Genomic DNA, 19,489 nt, shown 5'->3' with positions numbered 1-19,489 from the left:
AACATTCAAAATTATTGGTTCAAAAACCTTTATAACCTTCACTAAGTTCAATGATAATGAAATTTAAATTAATTGATAACAAAGACATCTATTTTATTATTTGTTTCTGTTTTCAGTCCGATCCTCGCCGTAGCAGAGTATCGCCAATTGGAGTACCATGATGGGACGGCAGTTCCCGTCTGCCTGACTCAAGCCACTACCTTCTGGCCAACTCTATACTTCCTCATGACCATATCTTTCTTCTTCCTCATACCATTCCTAATCCTGCTCGTTCTGTATACTATTATCGCTAAAAACCTCATTTCCGCAGCGTCAAAAGTTGTCATGAACAAACACGTGGATTGCTACAATCTCAGAGCAAGACGGCAAGTGGTAATGATGCTCGGAACTGTGATCTTGAGTTTCTTCATCTGTCTGATGCCCTTTAAAGTGCTCACGCTTTGGATTGTAATTGCGCCTGATGAATCCATCAACAAGCTGGGCATAGAAAAATATTACAATATCTTGTATTTCAGCAGAACTATGCTGTATTTGAATTCCGCTGTTAATCCTATTTTGTACAATCTCATGTCTTCTAAATTCCGAGACGGATTCCTTTTAGTTTGTCACCTTAAAAAGAAGCATGAACTCAAAAACTACAGAAGAGGGTGTAGAGATCGACTCGATACCTTTAGAACCACTTCTTCTTGTACTACAAGTAGTTCTGTTTCCAGACAAAGTACACTGAAGAATGCGCTGCTTAAAAAATACAGCGTAGATCGAAAGCACACTGCATTAGCTGAACATGCAACATTCATTACGAAATCACCTGATTTAAGTGCTAGAAATAACGAAAGCGTAAAAAATAAAGAAACGACTCATGTATTCTGTGAACGTAGCGACCAAAGAAGTAGGTTAAACAGAGACCAAAGAGACGATATTATTATCGAAGAAGAAAGTAATATTGAAAATAATTCAATTCCTCAATCCGCTAGACCGAACTTTAAAAGAAGCAAAAGTTTGTTCCAAGAGTTTTTTAGGCCTAAAAGTCTACCTAGACAAAATTCTGAACCGGCGCAGAGCAAAAACATGTTTACGACCCCCGACCAGACAGTTGACAGTAAAAATGATACGTGTAAAGAAAAAATCTCTTTACCTAGACGGAAATCGGAAAAGGCGAACAAAACTAGCTGTCTCAAAAGGGTCGAGTCTTGCGAGGAGTTATCGAAACAAATTGGGAAAGAAGATCAGGGGGGTAAATTGAAAACAAACGACCTTAGATATGCCCCGTCATCGGTGTTAGTAAAGCAGCGCTCGTTAGACTCTGGCGGATTTTCAGCGAACCATTCGTTAAGAAGAAGCGTTATTTTGAAGAGCGCTAGGAACAGAAGTTTCGACGAACACCATCTGAATAAATTAAAACATTCCCCAGAAAGTTTTGTGTAGATCAAAAAATTAAAGGATAAGTTATACCTACGCCGTGGTTAATTTGATTTATTAAATATAAAAAATACAGTATTTACAAAGTTTATTTTAAGTTGATTGAAGAGACCAAAAATTATTATAATTTATGTTTAGGTAAGGCAAAATATTTAAGCGAAGTATCGAAATTCTAGGAGAAAATAGTCAATAATTTCAGTAAGGATGTAACAATTAACAAATAAGTAATAATCTTCGTATTCAAATTATATTTTTAAATATCGTTACAAAAAATGTAATTAATAAATATTATAGTTTCTTGTGAACGCAAAATTGGACACAACCAAATTGGAATTAGACCCGATTGTTTGATCATCAATCATCATCATCATTCCCGTAGTCACGTTCAGTGGTGCCTAGGGCACTATGTTGGCACATCAAATTTGGTCTAAGCTGGTCTAAGGAGAGGTTGCAGTGAAACACCTTTGAAATAAATTTTTGACATTGATCGTGCCTGGAATCGAACTCGGGACCTCTAGCATGGTTAACCTCTACACTTGAGGCGAATTTATCTCCGCTCGATTTTCTTTTTTACTTTTTTTTTTATTTGAGAGTAGCTGTTGAGTCAAAAACGTTTTTCCAGGATTCTAGTTTTGTTTGACATACAGAACTATATGATTGATTGATTTGGTGTTTATTTTGTAGAACTCCATATTTAAACTTATAATTAGAAATCAAACACTGATTTGAGTCTACTGAACACTTTATTTTATTTTTACAAATATAAACATATAAAAATAAAAACTTCGTGACAATTGTTTCGCCTTATTAGGGTATTTTCAAACGAATGTGAAGATTATTTGGATTAAATGTCCTTATATAGTTATATAATTCAAGGTACTCAAGTAGAAAATAAAAATAATCTTATGAACTATAGCATGTACAATAATCATAATTGAGGGAAAAACCGATGGTTAAGGGTGAGGCTAAGTGTTTAATAGGTAATGGGGAATTTAGGTATTTATATTTGAATTTCGGGGAAAATATAACAAAGTAAGTATTTATTGACATACAAGTATGTATTGTGAGATAATTATATTATAATAATACATTTATGTTTATATAAATTTCCTCATAATATTTCAATCACGTTTTAAAATTAAAATGAACAGCAACCTGTTATAATATTATTGATATTTTTTCGACAACAATTATCTAAATTTACAAAACTATAAGGCTTCATTAATTATCTAGTAGTAGTAGACTCAAATCAGTGTTTGATTTCTAATTATAAGTTCAGAACTATATTCTTCATCCGCCCGGAAACATAAGAAATTTTTTGATCGTAAGTATGAATTAAAATTAAACAATTTAAAAAGGCACTTGTTTTTCATTCGAAAAATGTAGTTTTTAAAAATGTTATTGTAAAAAAAGTTTTCGGGCGTTGATTAGAAGTAAAAAATTCAGTCAGATACAACCACACCAATAAATGTTTCAGCTCTTTATCGTCACAAAAACAGCAGATAGAAGAATGAAAAAAAATAGGTGTTCAAACATATAAAAAATGGTGAATGTTACACAGTGTGTAAAAAAGCCACTAAAACTATCCAATGATAGGTCGTAAGCCCTGTAAATGCCTAGAATTCCATGTTTCCTTATCTTAAATGATCTCCATCTACGTTATGTATAATTTTCAATTCTAAACTTACGTTTTACTAGTCAAAATTTTTAGAAAGTATTCATACAATGAGGAAATTGGGAAGTTTTATTTATTTCTTTAATTTGTTATTGACTTTTAATTTTTTTTTCAAAACATTTGTGTATCGCATTATTAGCGCTGTGTTTATTTTTTGAAGCTTTGTAATTTGGTAATTACGCCGCTAGAGACGCTACACGTTCTACTCGGTGAATTCTGCTGATCGGTGATTTGGCTTCTCGGAAACCGGAAATCTATCACAACACTATCATTGGTTGATTCGGAAGAACTTGTGACGTAATTCTTTTTTTTTTTTAAATTCATTTTTACATGCATTTTTGAGAAATTTCGCGAGTACAATTAAATGCCCTAATGTTCTATATCCAATTTCCCGTAGCACTGAACTTCCTCATTATTGTTTTTCCTATTATTCATGTTTTTTTTAATTATTACAAATGATCAAACAACCGGGCCTAAAAGGGTAAAATGAATAGGCTTTTTGAAAAAAAGCTGTTGAGGCTAATCGTCATGAAAATATATTTTTGAATTGTTTTGACAGTCTTTTTAAAAAAATAAATCACTATAGTCCTTAAAATGTAAGATGATTAGAATGACAGTTGTCAGAAAAACTGACGACATAACTTTGTAGTAACGTCTTAGGAGTGATTTATATTGACACACGAAAAAACATTCGTATTTGGCAAGTTAATTTATTTTTTAATACAATTCTTGACATATAAATAAACATAAATATATAAAATCAGCTTTAAAACTTAAAAATACTAAAATAAACCTAATTATTAACGACGTTCTTACAAGGTTACATCATTTTGCAAAAACGTTAGAGATGGGACAAATTGATCCATGTAATTTGTTCGAATAACAAAATAATTCGTTTGATAATGTTCACGAAAAAAGTATATATATCTTATTTTTGGTAAATAATTGTATTCAACACACTACAATAGTCTTGTTTATGCGTTTTTATATCAATTTTCGGAAACAGAGTTTCATGATTGCATGAATTAACTGATAAAATCGATTTGATCAGTGATCAGTAATTTCACATCACTAATGAAATTAGTTTGACAGCTGTCGTTCTAATCAAGCTATATTTTAAAGACTATAAATGTTCTCATTATTGCAAAAAAAACGCTATCAAAATATCGCTACTGTTAGTTTATTAGGCCTTTTATGTTCCCTATAATTCCTTTAACAATATTATAATAATGCTAGTATTATAATTATATTTTATTGGTTGCGCCACATGTACTATGTGTATTGTGTATTGTCGTATAGTACATTTACTAGGTTGCTGAGTTAAATTCAGTGCTACTTACTTAGCCGTAGTGAGAATGTTGTATTGTAATTATACTACTGTGGGTACAATATTTTTCTCTCCTGTTCAATAACAACTGAACTGTCACCGAATCTACATGTGATATGATATTCTCAGCGCGATCGCTATCAAGTAATTTTAGCTATCAAAAAGTCATTCCAATCCACGTGTTATCGTGTGAGTTTATAATCAAGAATTGGACAAGTGCCAATCTGACAACGGAATCTGATAGAGCCTGCCGCGAGATAGAAGTTCGAACATTAAGGTCGGAAGAATTCCAGTACAAGGTAGGTAATTGCATTAATTTGTATTGGGGTTCGGTGGCAAAGCAACTGAAGATAACACAAAAGCAACGCCAAATCTGCGAACCAGCAATAAACGCAATATTCGAGCGTCCATCTGCTATCTGGCGAGTGGCGCGATCATTGTACTTAATTAAATAATGAAGTATTTTGTATTATTCTCATTTTGTATTTTAAGCAGGAAAAAATGTAAAAAAATCTTCCAAATATAATATTTAAAAACGTGCATATTTTTTATTTTAGTCTTATAAAATAAGATTTGTTGTGAATTTTTTTATATTAATATATCACAAAACAGACGAAGAACATTATACTGGAAGAAATATTTAAGTCTAGGCATTTACAGGGCTTATGACCTGTCATTGGCTGGTTTAAGTGGCCACGTAACACACTGTGTGACACTCACCATACTGCCTTTGTTTAAACATCCATATTTTCTCAAATCTTCCATCTGTTGATTTTTGTAAAGTAAAACAGCTGAAATTCTTATTGATATGGATGAGATTCATCTGGCTGAATAACTTCACCAGTAAGTAGGTATTTTTTTATTTTTTGTAGAATATTTATTTAAAATTTATTGAGACACGAGTCCCAACTCTATGGAACTAAATTCCTGTGTTGTTGGGTTGGGACGAATAAATGTATAAAAATTTTACAGTCAATATCACCATATTTACTACATACAACAAAAACATAATTAAAAAATACATGGCAATTCAAATATAAAAAAGAACATGCAATAAAAAACCATTAACAATATATGAAACAAAAAACATTAAAAATTTATGAAATAATATAATATTAAGACAGATGTTACGTTTTTAGGCGTTGCCTAGTAAGGCAAGGACTAAAAATATATTTATGTAAAATTTATTGATGTGTTACACAGTGTGTAAAGTGGTCACTTAAACGAGCCAATGACAGGTCATAAGCCCTGTAAATGCCTAGACTTCTATATTTCCTTGTATAAAATGTACCTTTATCTCTGTTGCAACATCTATATTAATATTAGTTTGTTTTCAGAATGCAACTATCAAAAGGTAATTTTATTTACTTAAATTAATTTCATTAAGATACCTACTCATATAACTACTTATCTAATTTACAAAATGTAATTGTAATACTTTAAATTGTATACGTAAATATAAATAAATACAGCGCTTTATAATTTGCCGTGATTATTAAAACAACAAGAGAAACAAATTTAAAAGCAAACGCGGATTGACTTTTCTTCCTACAATCGTATTCCCGTATTTTCTTCCTGGATTATGGTACTTAAGCAGTGTTTTTCGTTTTTTGCAAACTATAGATATTTACTATTGGCGTGTTTCTATCGTTTTACATTTTTGATGAATTGTTTCTTGACCATTCAAAAACCCATAAAAAAGCGCCCAGTTTAAAAAGCGCCAAATATTACTCTTTTTGAAATACGCATTTACCGTCACAGAAAATTTCATTACGATGCTATTTCTTCAAAATAAAAACGAAATTGGTTCGAATTTGGGGTACAGAAAACGGGACAGCGAAAATAGATTTTGTCCATTTTAGTATAATCGCATCAGTCTGACATGCAGTTATATTTTTTGTACAATATCGTGACAGAAAAACTATGTTCAAATACCTTTTCACAATATTTTTCCGCACCGCATTTTTCACTTATTTTATTATATTTATTAAAAGAAAACAACAACCATTGTAACAAAAAAATACAGTACTTACAAAAAAACCAAAATTATAGGCCAATTATAGTTTTCTATATGTAAGTAAATACAATGCAAAAAAAATATATACAAAAAAACGTTACCGTGAAAAGCCACTCCATATAATTCCAGTTAAAAAATAAAATATATTAATAAATTATTGTTTAAATATAAAAATAAATTATTGTTTTATCCTCTTAACCACATCGCACCTTTAGGACGAAAACGACTCAATTAAAAAAATCTGTTTTTTGGGAAACTGCAAAAGAAGAATGTAAATTGTGACACCTTCATATTCTTTCGTCGATTGTTTCGTATTTTTCGAAGTAAGCACCAAATTTTAAGTTAAAAATTATATCAAAGGCATTCAGCTATGAATCTATGAAAAATAAATTATTATCATTTTAAACAAGAGATTTATTTGATGAGTCATATTAGATTAAAAAAAACAAACAAACAAATGCACTTTGATAAATAAGATAATAACATAACTTTTATTAGGTCAGATCAGGTCACCAAACACATGTTTTTTTTTATTCACAAAATGACAAAAATTCCAATAAGTTACTAAGATTATCGGTAAGTCGGAATGAAACAATCGCAAAGCTAAATTGGTCGTTTTAATATTTTTAAAAGTAAAGTAAAGTTCCTATTTGTATCGGAATAAAATCGACTCAACCGGCTTTCGGTCACTATATGTTTGTCTGCGTTGCGTCCTTCACACAGCAATAAAAACACAACACTAATAGCTTCGCTTCCGTACTGACACTGAATATAAATTCTCTGAGTAACAAAGACACCGATGTCACGGTTTTGTCCTATTCCTCCCCGAATGTTGCATTTTTTTAAAATGCAGAAATATGGATAGTGTTCATTGAAGCCGTTTTATGATCTTAACTCATTTTAAGGTTTTTTTGAGTTAGTTGTTTTCATTCTAAAGGTGCGATATGTTGAATAAGGAAGTTCAGCCTTACGGGAAATCGAATATAAAAATAGATTCTTATGCGCGGTAAAAATTAGAGCATTAAATTGTATGAAGTTTCTTGAAAATGTGAAAAAATCATGAAAACTTTGCCGTACAATGCCTTAATTTTTATACATCATTTTTTATATCAAATTTCCCGTATAGTGTTACTTTCAGAGTTCAGTGAAACTTCCTTGTTGATAGCTGATTATCACAAAATTAGCAATACATGCTTACATCACGGATATTTTTTTTAGTTTTTTTTTTATATTTATAATTTGATTATTTTTATTTATTTAGTACATTGGTTTAAAATAATCATATTTTAAATTGCCTGAAAACGAGATTTTTCGCACCCCATGGGACAAACGGCACTGTTACGTTACCGCACCATACTTGTACGAAATGTTTATTAGGAGCGCACTCAGCGGGAATGGCGGATGACGTCTAGCCACGTGACGCCAACTGCGAGCCGTTTTGTACCTGCTCGATTTTTAACCCAAAAGTCGTAAAAAACCGATCTAAATATAATCCCGAAAATACTGAATATTATTATTGATTTATTTACATGCGTTTTAAATTCTTTTATTTAGTTTTGTGTACGTTTAAGCTTTTTAGGTAAAACTTCAAACCAGCGTTGAGCGGAAATGTATTACAAAAACTATAATAAATACATTTATATTCGTTTTTTAATTTTAAAATATTAATACTAAAAGTTTCCTATAAGGCTACGTTGAGTTATTTTTTAAACGCCACAAGTATGAACACAAAAACGCATAAAATTTTATAAATAGTTTGAATGTTCCGTAAACATTCTAATTACCCAGACCTAAAAAAAATGTATAGGTACTTGGGTTCGTAAGGAAAAACAAGCAATATATTTTTTTTTATTGGGTTCTTGGCATATTCACTGCTTTAGATGCAATAATTACATCAGCGATTTTTTTAATAATCTGACTGAATTTAGTTTTTAGCTTTGGGTAAAGTTGTCGGCAGATAAGAATGCCTATGCTAGCACATATATATTTTATACTGCGGTCACTAAATTAGCAGTAGGCATTTTTATCTGGTGACGACTTTACAGAAATTTTATGTACCAGACATTTTATTCCAGCGTTTATGATTGTAGAAGCCCTCCTAACAACCAGTATTTCATTGTTTAAATAATTCCAAATAATATTCTTCCCAAAATTTAATGACTTTATTTTCATTTCAGTCCAATTCTTGGCGTGGCATCGTACGAGTATGCAGAGTATTTCGACAGTTCCATCGTCCCCGTCTGTTTGACTCAAGCAGACACCTTTTGGTCAGCAACCTATTTTGTGACAACAATCTCAGTCTTCTTCCTGATCCCCCTGGCCATTCTCATCATCCTCTACACCATCATAGCCAAGAATCTGATGGAGAACCCCGGAATCATCAACCAGAACAACAAACACCATCACGTCTCCGGAAGCCATTTGAGATACAGAAAACAAGTTGTGCTCATGCTCGGAACAGTCGTACTGTCGTTTTTCGTATGCCTCCTGCCTTTCAGAGCTTTAACCTTATGGATTGTTATTGTGCCACCTGAAAACGTCGAATCGTTGGGAGTTGAAAATTATTATTCAATTCTTTACTTTTGTCGAATCATGCTCTACCTCAACTCAGCTGTTAATCCGATTCTTTACAACTTGATGTCTTCGAAATTCCGAGACGGATTTTTGCGACTACTGCGACTGAACAAGCTGAAGAAGCTTCAACGCTATCACAAAGGTGAAAACATCCAAAGGAAGGACACATTCAACACAACAACTTCAACTAACTATTCCAGCAGTCAACAAACAACTGATTCATTCTGGAGGAGATACAGTAACAGGAACGCATCGCAGAAGTCGCCTCAAAAAATCAACGCAAACCTTAACGGAAGTACTCGGAAACCTTTGCAGATTGCAAATGATCCTTTGAAAAAACAACCGAACAAAGTAGGAGAGATTGTAGGAGTTCAAAATAATAGGCGAAACAGCATGCGTTTCGTAAGTGATGTTATTCTTTTACCCAAAGAAGACAAACCCAAGAACGACGTTAAAAACTCAAACCTGCATAACTTCTTAGAGCACACATTCGATGAAATAGATAGCGAAGTTGTTATTGAGACTTTAGATAGTATAGAACCTATGGACGAAAGGTCTAAACCTGAAGATGAGGAGCGTCTGAAGAAGGCTGACGATTTGTACCGCAAAGACGCTATAGTTATCGAAGGATTGGGATCTGGGGATAAGAAGACGCATTTCGTAAGAGTACCCCTCTTGATATCCAAAAACGCATCCTCGACTATCTCCAAAAACTGCGTTAGTCAATTCGCTAAAGAAAGTTTTGTTTGATTTATTAATTTCTTTATTAATTTTTTTTTTAACAATTGACAACGATAATAATTATACAATACTTATACATCTATTATTAGCTTTAGGTCAGTGTATGTATGCACTAACCATAATATTTCAAAATAACTTATAGTATTTAGTTTGTAAAATGTAGTCTAAAAATTCTACGTCATGCATGTATTCCAAGATATAGTGATGATACGGCATAAATTTTCATAGATTGCCCGTGACACAATTTCAAAAACGCATGTCAGTTTAAACGTGATATTTTGCACATTCTTCTTCCATATTTACAATGCTTTGATATTCATTGTGACATCATAAAGTCCAGCGTTTGATACTGTGAAGAAGTACTGAAAAGATGTAGCATTGCACAAGTATTGGCATGCGCAGATGGGGTTGAAATTTCGAGAACTAAAGTGGCAAAAGCGTTCGTGTTTCTCTTTTAAAATTCAATTTTGTTTAGTTAGTCTATTATTTTTCTGATCTCTTTGTCAGTATTAATTACTACCAGAACCAAAAAAAGTATACCTGTTCTATAGTTTTTAATCAATAAGTATCAATAACCTTAAAATATATTAGAAATCTTTGACATAATCCTCAGATAATTTGATAAATTAATATGAAAATATCATTAAAAAAAGAGAGGATTATAATTTTACGCTAAATCTCAAAGAGACGAAGGAATTATTAGAAAATGTTGGTTTTTTAGAGTCCTCGATAACATTTTTTTTTCAAAAGCACTCATACAAAAATTATGAAAAAGCCCGTTAGCGGGTACCTCGGTCCGTTAGCACGGACACTTGAAAATAATGTGGCTAACATAAGCCAGCGAACATAATTATTATTAACTAGTTAAAAGTTCATAATAAAAACTTACAAAATACTAAAATAATTATTGTAATATTTAACCATAACATAGCTTTAATAATTAAATTATAAGACAAAATTTTGCTAAGAAATTTTTAAATAAATGATTTTTAATGATCACAAACTACAATAAAAAACTATAAACTCTTTTGTAAATATTTTGTAATCAAACAAAAACATAGCTTTGTAATTTTATATTGTATTTTGTACTTTTTGTATATTTTTTTAAGTTTTGTAAAAGTATATTAAAATATTAAACGCAATTTCAGAATGTAGTTATCGCTAGTAATTTTAAAAATCTCTAATACATAAATAACGTAACTTTTGTCTTACAAATGTATTAAAATAGTAAATAAAGTCATAGTTTTTTTTTCCAATACAGTATTAATTTATTGTTAATGTTTTTAAAATAAATGCTAAAATAACAGGTTCGGAAACCAAAGCTTGTTGAAGCTTTAAAACCAATTCAATATAATTGTTTTTAATACATTTATAAAATTAGCTTTTCAAAATAGCAAAAACATAACTTGTTTTTAAAATTGTATTCTTCGACGAAGTGAAAAAACTTATTAAAATGTGTACTTTTTCAATTCAGTTTTTATAATAAAGTTCCACCAATAAATGACAATAGATCAAATAAATGGTATTTTTCAAGTTTAAAGATGTCTCTCTTAATAATAAAAAATATGCTTAAATTATAAATATGTTTTTTGATTAGATAAAGAAAAAACGCAACTATTAATAATTTATTCCTGTAAAAATAAAATAATTCAATAATATTGTTCAAGTATTTGTAGTTTTATTTTTAAATACTGCAAATGTCCACCAAAGAAAATATTTATTTTAACAAGAGACGTTTTTATTAATAAGAATAAATACACTCATTCTAAATAAAATATTTTAGATATTGAACGATTTAGACTTTTTCTGTCTAAATTACCTTAAATGAAATTACTATTCAAATAATAGTAATAACGTTATACAAAAAATAATAGATTTATACATTAACATAAGTTTGTGTAATTAAGAAAATCCATAGATGTTATGTAGGTAATTAAAATTAAAATGCTTCAATTAAAAAACACGGTGTCATTAATGTATTTTCATATTGAATTAAGTTATTAAAAATGTGTTTTATTTATTTTTTTAATATGTATAATTGAAAAAAAACATAATTTTCATTATAAATATAATATTTAAACCATTCTATTTGTGGACAAAGATTTTACTAATATTTTACATTAAGTAACATGATTTTTATTTATCACTGTCACATTTTTTTGTTGTATATGTTTACCGGGTAGTTTCATCTGCTGACTAGCTGACTATCAAGCTCAAAGTCTCAGTTCGATTCCTTTTATCATTTTATTTATTTATTTCACATAAAATTATTTCTTTCTTTTCTATTTTAACACCTTACTGGGCATAACCCGTGTCAAGGCATTTATTTATCTTATGTACCTACGTATTTATTGAAAAAATGATTTTCACTTAATGTGTCATGTAATTTTGTCTTGGACTAAAAATGATCGCCCGAGGGCCTGTTGCACAAAGAAAGGGTTGATTAAGTTAAAAAAAGAATTATTTGTAGATATAATATAACAGTAAAGCATTATCAAATTACAACAGAGATGGAGAACCTTTCAGAAAAAAAATGAAAGTCTAGGCATTCACAAGGCTTATGACCGGTCATTGGCTGGTTTAAGTTGTCACTTTACTCATTATGTAACATTCACCATTTTGCCTATAAAACAAGTATAATTACAAATTACTAGTACATAAACATAATTATTCTTTCCTACAAAACTAGAAATGTGCCTACTGCTGACTGTGATACGGTACAAACACATACATTTCTCTATAAAACACACAGTTTTCCCTGAAGATGGCTCCTGCAATGGTAGCCGAAACGTCGGATCAAATCCAACATACACGGTATCACCCAAAAAAGATACATAATATTGATAACAGTGACCGTGAAAACCTTCGCACCTATTTAACAAGTATAATTCTTAAATTCTTCAACCCGATGATTTTCACCATCATCGTTCCCTTTCCGCACCTAATTGTGCATAGGGCACTGCTTTGGCACACCAATCGCAGCGTATCTTGATCATTTTTGTTATATGAAGGTAAGATGATCAGTCTTACGCTTCGGGTACCAGTCCAGGGACTATGAAATATTCTAGTGTGAAAACACCCTTTTAAATAAATATTTCATTTCAACCATGTCGGGAATCGAACCTGAGACCTCTTGAGTGGCAGGCTAACGCGCTGACCATTACACCACGAGGCCGAAAAATCTGATGATTTTAGTGAGTTAAAAAGCTGAAACTTTTGAAAAACCTTCATTCTTAAGTGCAAAAGAAAGTTCAGCCCTACGAGAAATTAGATATAAAAAGTGTTTTCTTACGCGCGGTAAAAATTATACCATTAAATTGTACAGCAAAGTTTCTTGAAAATTTATGACAAAAATATAAAAAAATGTTTTAATAAAAACGAACTACTTTGAACGACATCACTAGTTTACATGAATCGACCAATGTAAAGGAGTTGTGAAAGATTTCCGGTTTACGGTAAGTCAACGGACCAATCGGCAGAACTGACCGAGAAGTAGCGGAAGAGAACTTGAAACGTCACACGCGGATTAATTTCAGAAATACAAAACTTTTAAAAATCATAGCGTTGGTTTAGTTTAATAGTCTATTGAAATTTATTTTTTTTAAACCACTGAACTTCCTCACTGTAGCTAAAGCTGTTTATCATCCCCAATTTAATGTTTTTTTTCGTCTTGAAATACAGAGTAAATACTCAGATCTTCGCCGCATAATAAGGTTAATTGGCTTTCAAGGGGAAACAGTTTAAAACAAATAATTTTGTTTCTCAAAAGAAACCTTTATTGTTGTACTGCTGATCTTTAGCAAAAATCCACCCAGACCGAAAAAAAGGGTGAATTGTATATTATCGTATGGTAATTAACTTTTAAGTTATATAATTTATTAATTGGCATCTAAGCGCACGAACCAGTACACTATGAGGCCGACTAATCTCAACTCAATTTTTTTTTTTTTTTTTTAAATTTATAAATCATTTAACACAAATTATTTTACAAGTTTAATACGTTGAATTACATTCCCAGGAGTTACAACAACTCAATTCGGGACATAAACAATATAAGCATTTAGAAAATAACACATATTGAGAACAACAAAGAAACAAAGCATGTTAAGCACCTTTATAACTAAATATACAACAATAATATATACGCCTAAAACCTTTCTTACACAAGCAGAATAAATATTTATATAAAAAAAATTTAGGAATAAAAAAAAGTAGTGAATCTACTAAGGGAGATAAGGTCATTAACATCACATGCCATGCAGATGATGCTGCCATAGTGATGATGAGAACATATCCATCTCAGTTAGTAAACATCCGGATGCCTAAGAAATGTCGTATAGTACAATGAACACATGATCATTGGATACATAATTCGGATATACAAAACGTGTGTCAGACCAAATCATGGTGTATACAACAGAGGCGAGGATAGATAGAGAGAAAATAAAAAATACGAAAAACCAAGTAGAAAAACTAAATAGAAAAACCAAATAACTGCTCAGAACGTCAGAGATGAAAGTACTAAAGGCAATCGCAGGGAAACCCTGGCAAAATTATCATCCGCGAGTAGAAACGAAAGAAAAACAAACTAAAAATTAAAATAACAAATAAGTATCCATTTATTTTTACACTCTAATTTAACCAAGCCGCGGCCGGGTGGATTGGCACGTTACATGTGGAATGGGCCAAATGATTTTGCCCATGTATATTTCGTTTTGAATGTGTATATATAAGGGTTAATTATAGTTTGCTAATGCCCTAAAAATAAATAAATAAAAATTTAAAAAACCTTTATTGTAAAGATTACGTACAATTTGAAACATTTAAAAATTTAATTTTCTCTGATATTGAGAGTTAACATCCGTTATGTTCGTTTTTTTCCAAATAAATTGAACAAGAACGCAACAAAAAAATACAACGCGTTAGTGAATAATGTATTCTCCTCCTTCATTATTTCATAACAAACTAGTCAATAATTCATAGCATTTTCATCGTACACTGCGCAAATATCGAGAGCAGCATTGGCAGCTTTATTCCCTCGATTAAACGCCAACGGAAGGCAGTGTCGAAAATTCTCACTTTCGTCTACTTGACATTCCGTTTTGAAGGCTTGTAATCAAATTAAAACAGTAATGTAACGTAAAAGCAAACACAATATCTTGTAAAGCATAAAAAAATATTTTGAATGACGTAGTAACCTTGACCATTTTGTTTTACATTATTTGTGTGGTTATTTTTAAATTTGGAAAAAAACGGCCACAACTTATGTTCCTTATACAGGGTGTTCTTTAAACCCTGTCACATCCGAAACCACGATGATCAGAATGAGCTAGAAGACATATTGTCACATTAAAATTGTTTAGAATGACAAAAATCTTAAAAAAGAAAATATTAAAAAAAAACAAATGGTTTTTTCCTTCTGCAGAGGAGAAACAAGGAGGCGGGGGGAGTCTGATACACCGTCAACCGCACGGCCGCGCCCCCTTCGCTTCTCCCCTGCAGAAGTAAGCAACTATTTGTTTTTTTAAATATTTTTATTTTTTTATTTTCTTCGTTCTAATTATTTTTTAAATATGCCAATATGTCTTCTTGCCTATACTGATCATCGTGGTTTCGGATGTGACAGGGTTTAAAGAACACCCTGTTTAATAAGATTTTTGACACCGTGTTTGCAGTACCTTATTGTATTTTGTGTATAAATGTGATAATATTTTTTAAATCATTTGATTTTTATACATTTTATTGTACTAAAAATTGAAACTGAAAATTGTTAAAAGTACAAAAAGTCATGATTTTCGTGAGTTCAAAATGGCTCGGCGTCTAGAAATAACAATTTGTACTTTAGATAAAGGAAAATGTAATAGTTACAGCCATTTGCATCATATTATCATTTAAACTTTAGCGAAGTGAACTATGTATTATGTTAACTTTTCGAGTTAAGGTATCTTTAGTTTTACTAAATATTAATTGAAAATTAAAACTAAGCTCTCTACATAATGTTACACAGTATTCCCTCCGATTTAGCACATAGAAAAATATAAACTGGAATAATTGAGGAAGTTTTTTATTAATTTGTGGAATACGGATGTCTAGGCATTTACAGGACCTGTCATTGGCTGGTTTAAGTGGCCGCATTACACGCCGTGTAATATTCACCATTCTGTCTATGGGGAAGTTGATTTAAATTTGTTGCAACAGAGAGCGAAAACATTTTCGAGAAGGAAAAATGCGAATCCAGGCATTTACAGGGCTTAAGACCTTATGGCTGGTTTAAGTGGCCATTTTACACACTGTGTAACATTCACCATTCTATCTATGTTTGAACATTAACATTTCCTCAACTCTTCCATAAGTTGACTTTTGTTAACTAAAATAGCTGAAACCTTTATAATGTGGGAGAGATTCATCCGGCTGAACCAATACTAGGCAACGCCTGAAAACAATTTTCCAATTTATTTTAATTTATTTCAATTGGGAAACCAATAGTTTTACATACATATTTATTGTAAACAAACAGACATAGTGTATAAACTCAGAACCAATAACAGATTTCCACAATGGATAAAAAGTTGGTAAAGAATATATATTACATATTAAATTAATACATAGGTATTAGTTTATACATATAAACTTATTATTTTCATGTACTCGTAATTATTTTTAATAATCAAAGAATTTTATATTGTTGTTTTAACAATCTGGTAAAAGAAGAAGTATAAAAATTGTAAAATTGTTTTCAGGCTTTGCCTAGTAGGTGAACGGTATACAGTGTGTGAAGTGGACACTTAAACCAGACAATGACAGGTCATAAGCTCTGTAAATGCCTAGATTTCCATATTCCCATCTCAAAAATGTTTTCCCTCAGTGTTTCAACAAATTTAAATATGAATCGCTTCCTAGGGAGAAAATCCAGCCAGTCTGCAAGCGTTTGGACATACTCAAAACATTGTTGGAAGTTTATTGTTCAACGAAATATATTTTTTTTTTATTAGGATACTTAAAGATACAAATATTAAGTTGTACTCATATCTAAACTTCTCTAAAACTCGTTGGAAATGTGAGATCGAAATGCAATCTCTGTGTGGTCAAACTGTTTTTTCGGCAGGTGCACACATGTCGAAATCGACATTACGACATTACGACATTACGACATTACGACATTACTACATTACGACATTACGACATTACGACATTACGACATTACGACATTACGACATTACGACATTACGACATTACGACATTACGACATTACGACATTACGACAATATCAAGAATGGGGCGCTGCGTTGGTTTTGACATGTAGAGCGAATGGACGGCGAAAGAACGGCTAAGAAGATTAAAAATGCGGATGTTGATAGATGCACAAAACGGGGGAGACCGAGATAGGCACGGCATGATTGAAATCAACAAATAATACCTTAAGATGAAAATCTAAAACGTCGGTATAATTTTCGCGCGTGCACGAAAAGATGTATGAATGCAAGCGAGGTATGTATGCAAAAGCGGCCTTCGTGGTGTCGTGGTTTACATGTTTAATTCGCGCACGGAAGGTTCCGTGTTCGATCCCCGGAGAAGTTAAATGTGATTTACCTCGAGGCTGGGTTAGCTGTACTGTAATTGGGCTTTCTGGCCTGTTGTGGTGCAAAAAAACACCGAAAGCGGACTTACGTATCCAAGATTCGAACCCCCCTCTACCCCAACTTGATTTCCATTTTCTAATAGTGAGTTATTTTCAACACGTTGAAATTGTCACCAAAATTGAAATATTTGGGTAAATTATAAGAAAGCTAATAAACCACGAATTCAATTGAATTTAACGCTTTTAATGTGTTTGACAAATTGAGTTGTGGTCCCATGGCTATTGTCGCGGACTCGTGGATCAAAGGTCGGAGGTTCGATCCCAACTCTACCCAAACTTTCCATTTTCTAATATTTAGTTATTTACAACTCGAATGATAGCAAAAATGTGTTTATTTACATACTTGTATTAAATTCAATTACAAAGACCCATTTCCATCATGGTATTTTTATAAATTTAATAAAATTGATTTAGATGGGCTATGTATAGCGTGTGAGCTCGCCAATATATGACAGATAAAATTTTATTGTCTTTGAATTTCCTAGAGTTTTAACCATCGAAAAAAAAGAAGATTGCAAATAAAATCAACAGACAATGGAAATTTGATGTGTATTATTTTAATAGATTGTTTATAACAGAAAAATACATAGAGAAATATGCATTTTTATTTTTTGTAATAAAAACAGTCCAGTAAATTCGAATAAATAAAAATACGCTTTATATTAACAATATTAATGAAAATGCAAAAATAACATTGAATACTTGAAAAATAAATATTACTGAGTGTTACAAACATAATTTAAAAAACGGATAGCGATTAAAAGTAAAAACTATCTTTAGTTTAATTCTTATAGCGATAAATACATAAACATTATAAAACAGGAGTTATACAAATACAAAAATAATATTGTAACTAGGTGGCTACCTACACGGTTAAATTTCGAAACACCACGCAATTTCTTATCTCGGCTACGCTATGTAAAATGAAAAAAAATATTTAAATTAATAATTTCATCACGTCATGAAGTCGCCCCTGGGTAGCGCCTGCTAACGTCAATCAACAAAAACATCCTCGTTTTAATTACAATATTTCGGCTACGCCATAAATCTCTTTTTTTAAATAATTTCTCACGTCACAAAGTCGCCCCTGGGTAGCGCCTGCTAACGTCAATCAACAAAAACATCCTCGTTTTTATAACAGTATTTCGGCTACGCCATGAATTTCTTATAAAAAATGTCAAAACGTCACAAAGCCACTCTCTGAGTGTCGCTACTGACATCATTTACAAAAACATAATTATTTGTGCTTTTTTCAGGTACGCAACATTTTTTTTTAAATACACCTACCTAACCGATAAAATACTATTAGTAATTAAACCAAGGTGTGCTTTAAAGTTCCGTATGGCCAAATAATATTATTTATTATTAGAATATTATTGACATGTAGTTCAAGCATTGCTGCATTCACGTTGCTTTACTTCTGAGAGCTCAACTGCTATGTTTTTCTACGGTTATGTTAATGTCATCTGTCATGTATTGGCGAGCTCACAGGCTATACTTACGCCATTTAGATTACTAATATTATTTTTATGCAGACAGAATTAAAGTAGCGTTTTATCTTCTTTGCCTACCCTCAATGTTTTGTTCGTTCGAACTGTATTCTCCATCCGCCCAGACATAAAATAAATTCAAATTTACCCAAACAAAAATTCAACATTTTATTTTTAAACTTTTTCCTGTAGTTGGTCGATTTTTATGTAAAATGCAATCATTTGTCATTGATCTTGCCAAAATTATAAAAATGTAGAACCAGTGAGTATTATTTTGTATTTTTTTATAAATGTTTTGTAAAAAAAAATTGTAACCTTTTTTGTACGGCCAAATTTATAATAAATGTTTCCACAACTTAAAATATGTTTTATTTAGAAAATCTATTAGTAACTCTTCACAGTAGACCTTTACAAAATTCAAAACATTAGAAATTAATTTACTCATATTTTGATGTATTTAATTTGTCATTACCCAATGAAGGAGATCTTATTGAAAAAAATGCTTTCATACCGGCGGAAAAAAAATATGGCGAAGTTTCTTGAAAATGCATGTATGAAAAACCGACGTCACTAGTTCTTCCAAATAGAGTGTTGTGATAGATTTCCG

General features: G+C 31.3%; 1 protein-coding gene across 1 annotated transcript in view; it reads left to right on the top strand.

Annotated features, from left to right (window-relative positions):
- Positions 1–15,208, top strand: part of LOC148281175 (uncharacterized) — a 70,467-nt gene extending 55,259 nt beyond the window's left edge. The window contains exons 3-5 of the mRNA XM_088227127.1: positions 117–1,070; positions 8,616–9,672; positions 15,179–15,208. Coding sequence (XP_088083253.1) covers positions 117–1,070; positions 8,616–9,672; positions 15,179–15,208 — 2,041 coding nt within the window. The remainder of the gene's footprint in view (positions 1–116; positions 1,071–8,615; positions 9,673–15,178) is intronic.
- The last annotated feature ends 4,281 nt before the right edge of the window (positions 15,209–19,489 follow it).

Source organism: Micrasema longulum, unplaced genomic scaffold (assembly GCF_059751315.1).
Source record: "Micrasema longulum isolate JH-2025_06_02 unplaced genomic scaffold, ASM5975131v1 h1tg000488l, whole genome shotgun sequence".
Lineage (NCBI taxonomy): Eukaryota > Metazoa > Arthropoda > Insecta > Trichoptera > Brachycentridae > Micrasema > Micrasema longulum.
The sequence above is the reverse complement of the archived record's forward strand: the minus strand, read 5'-3'. Positions and strand labels throughout refer to the sequence as shown.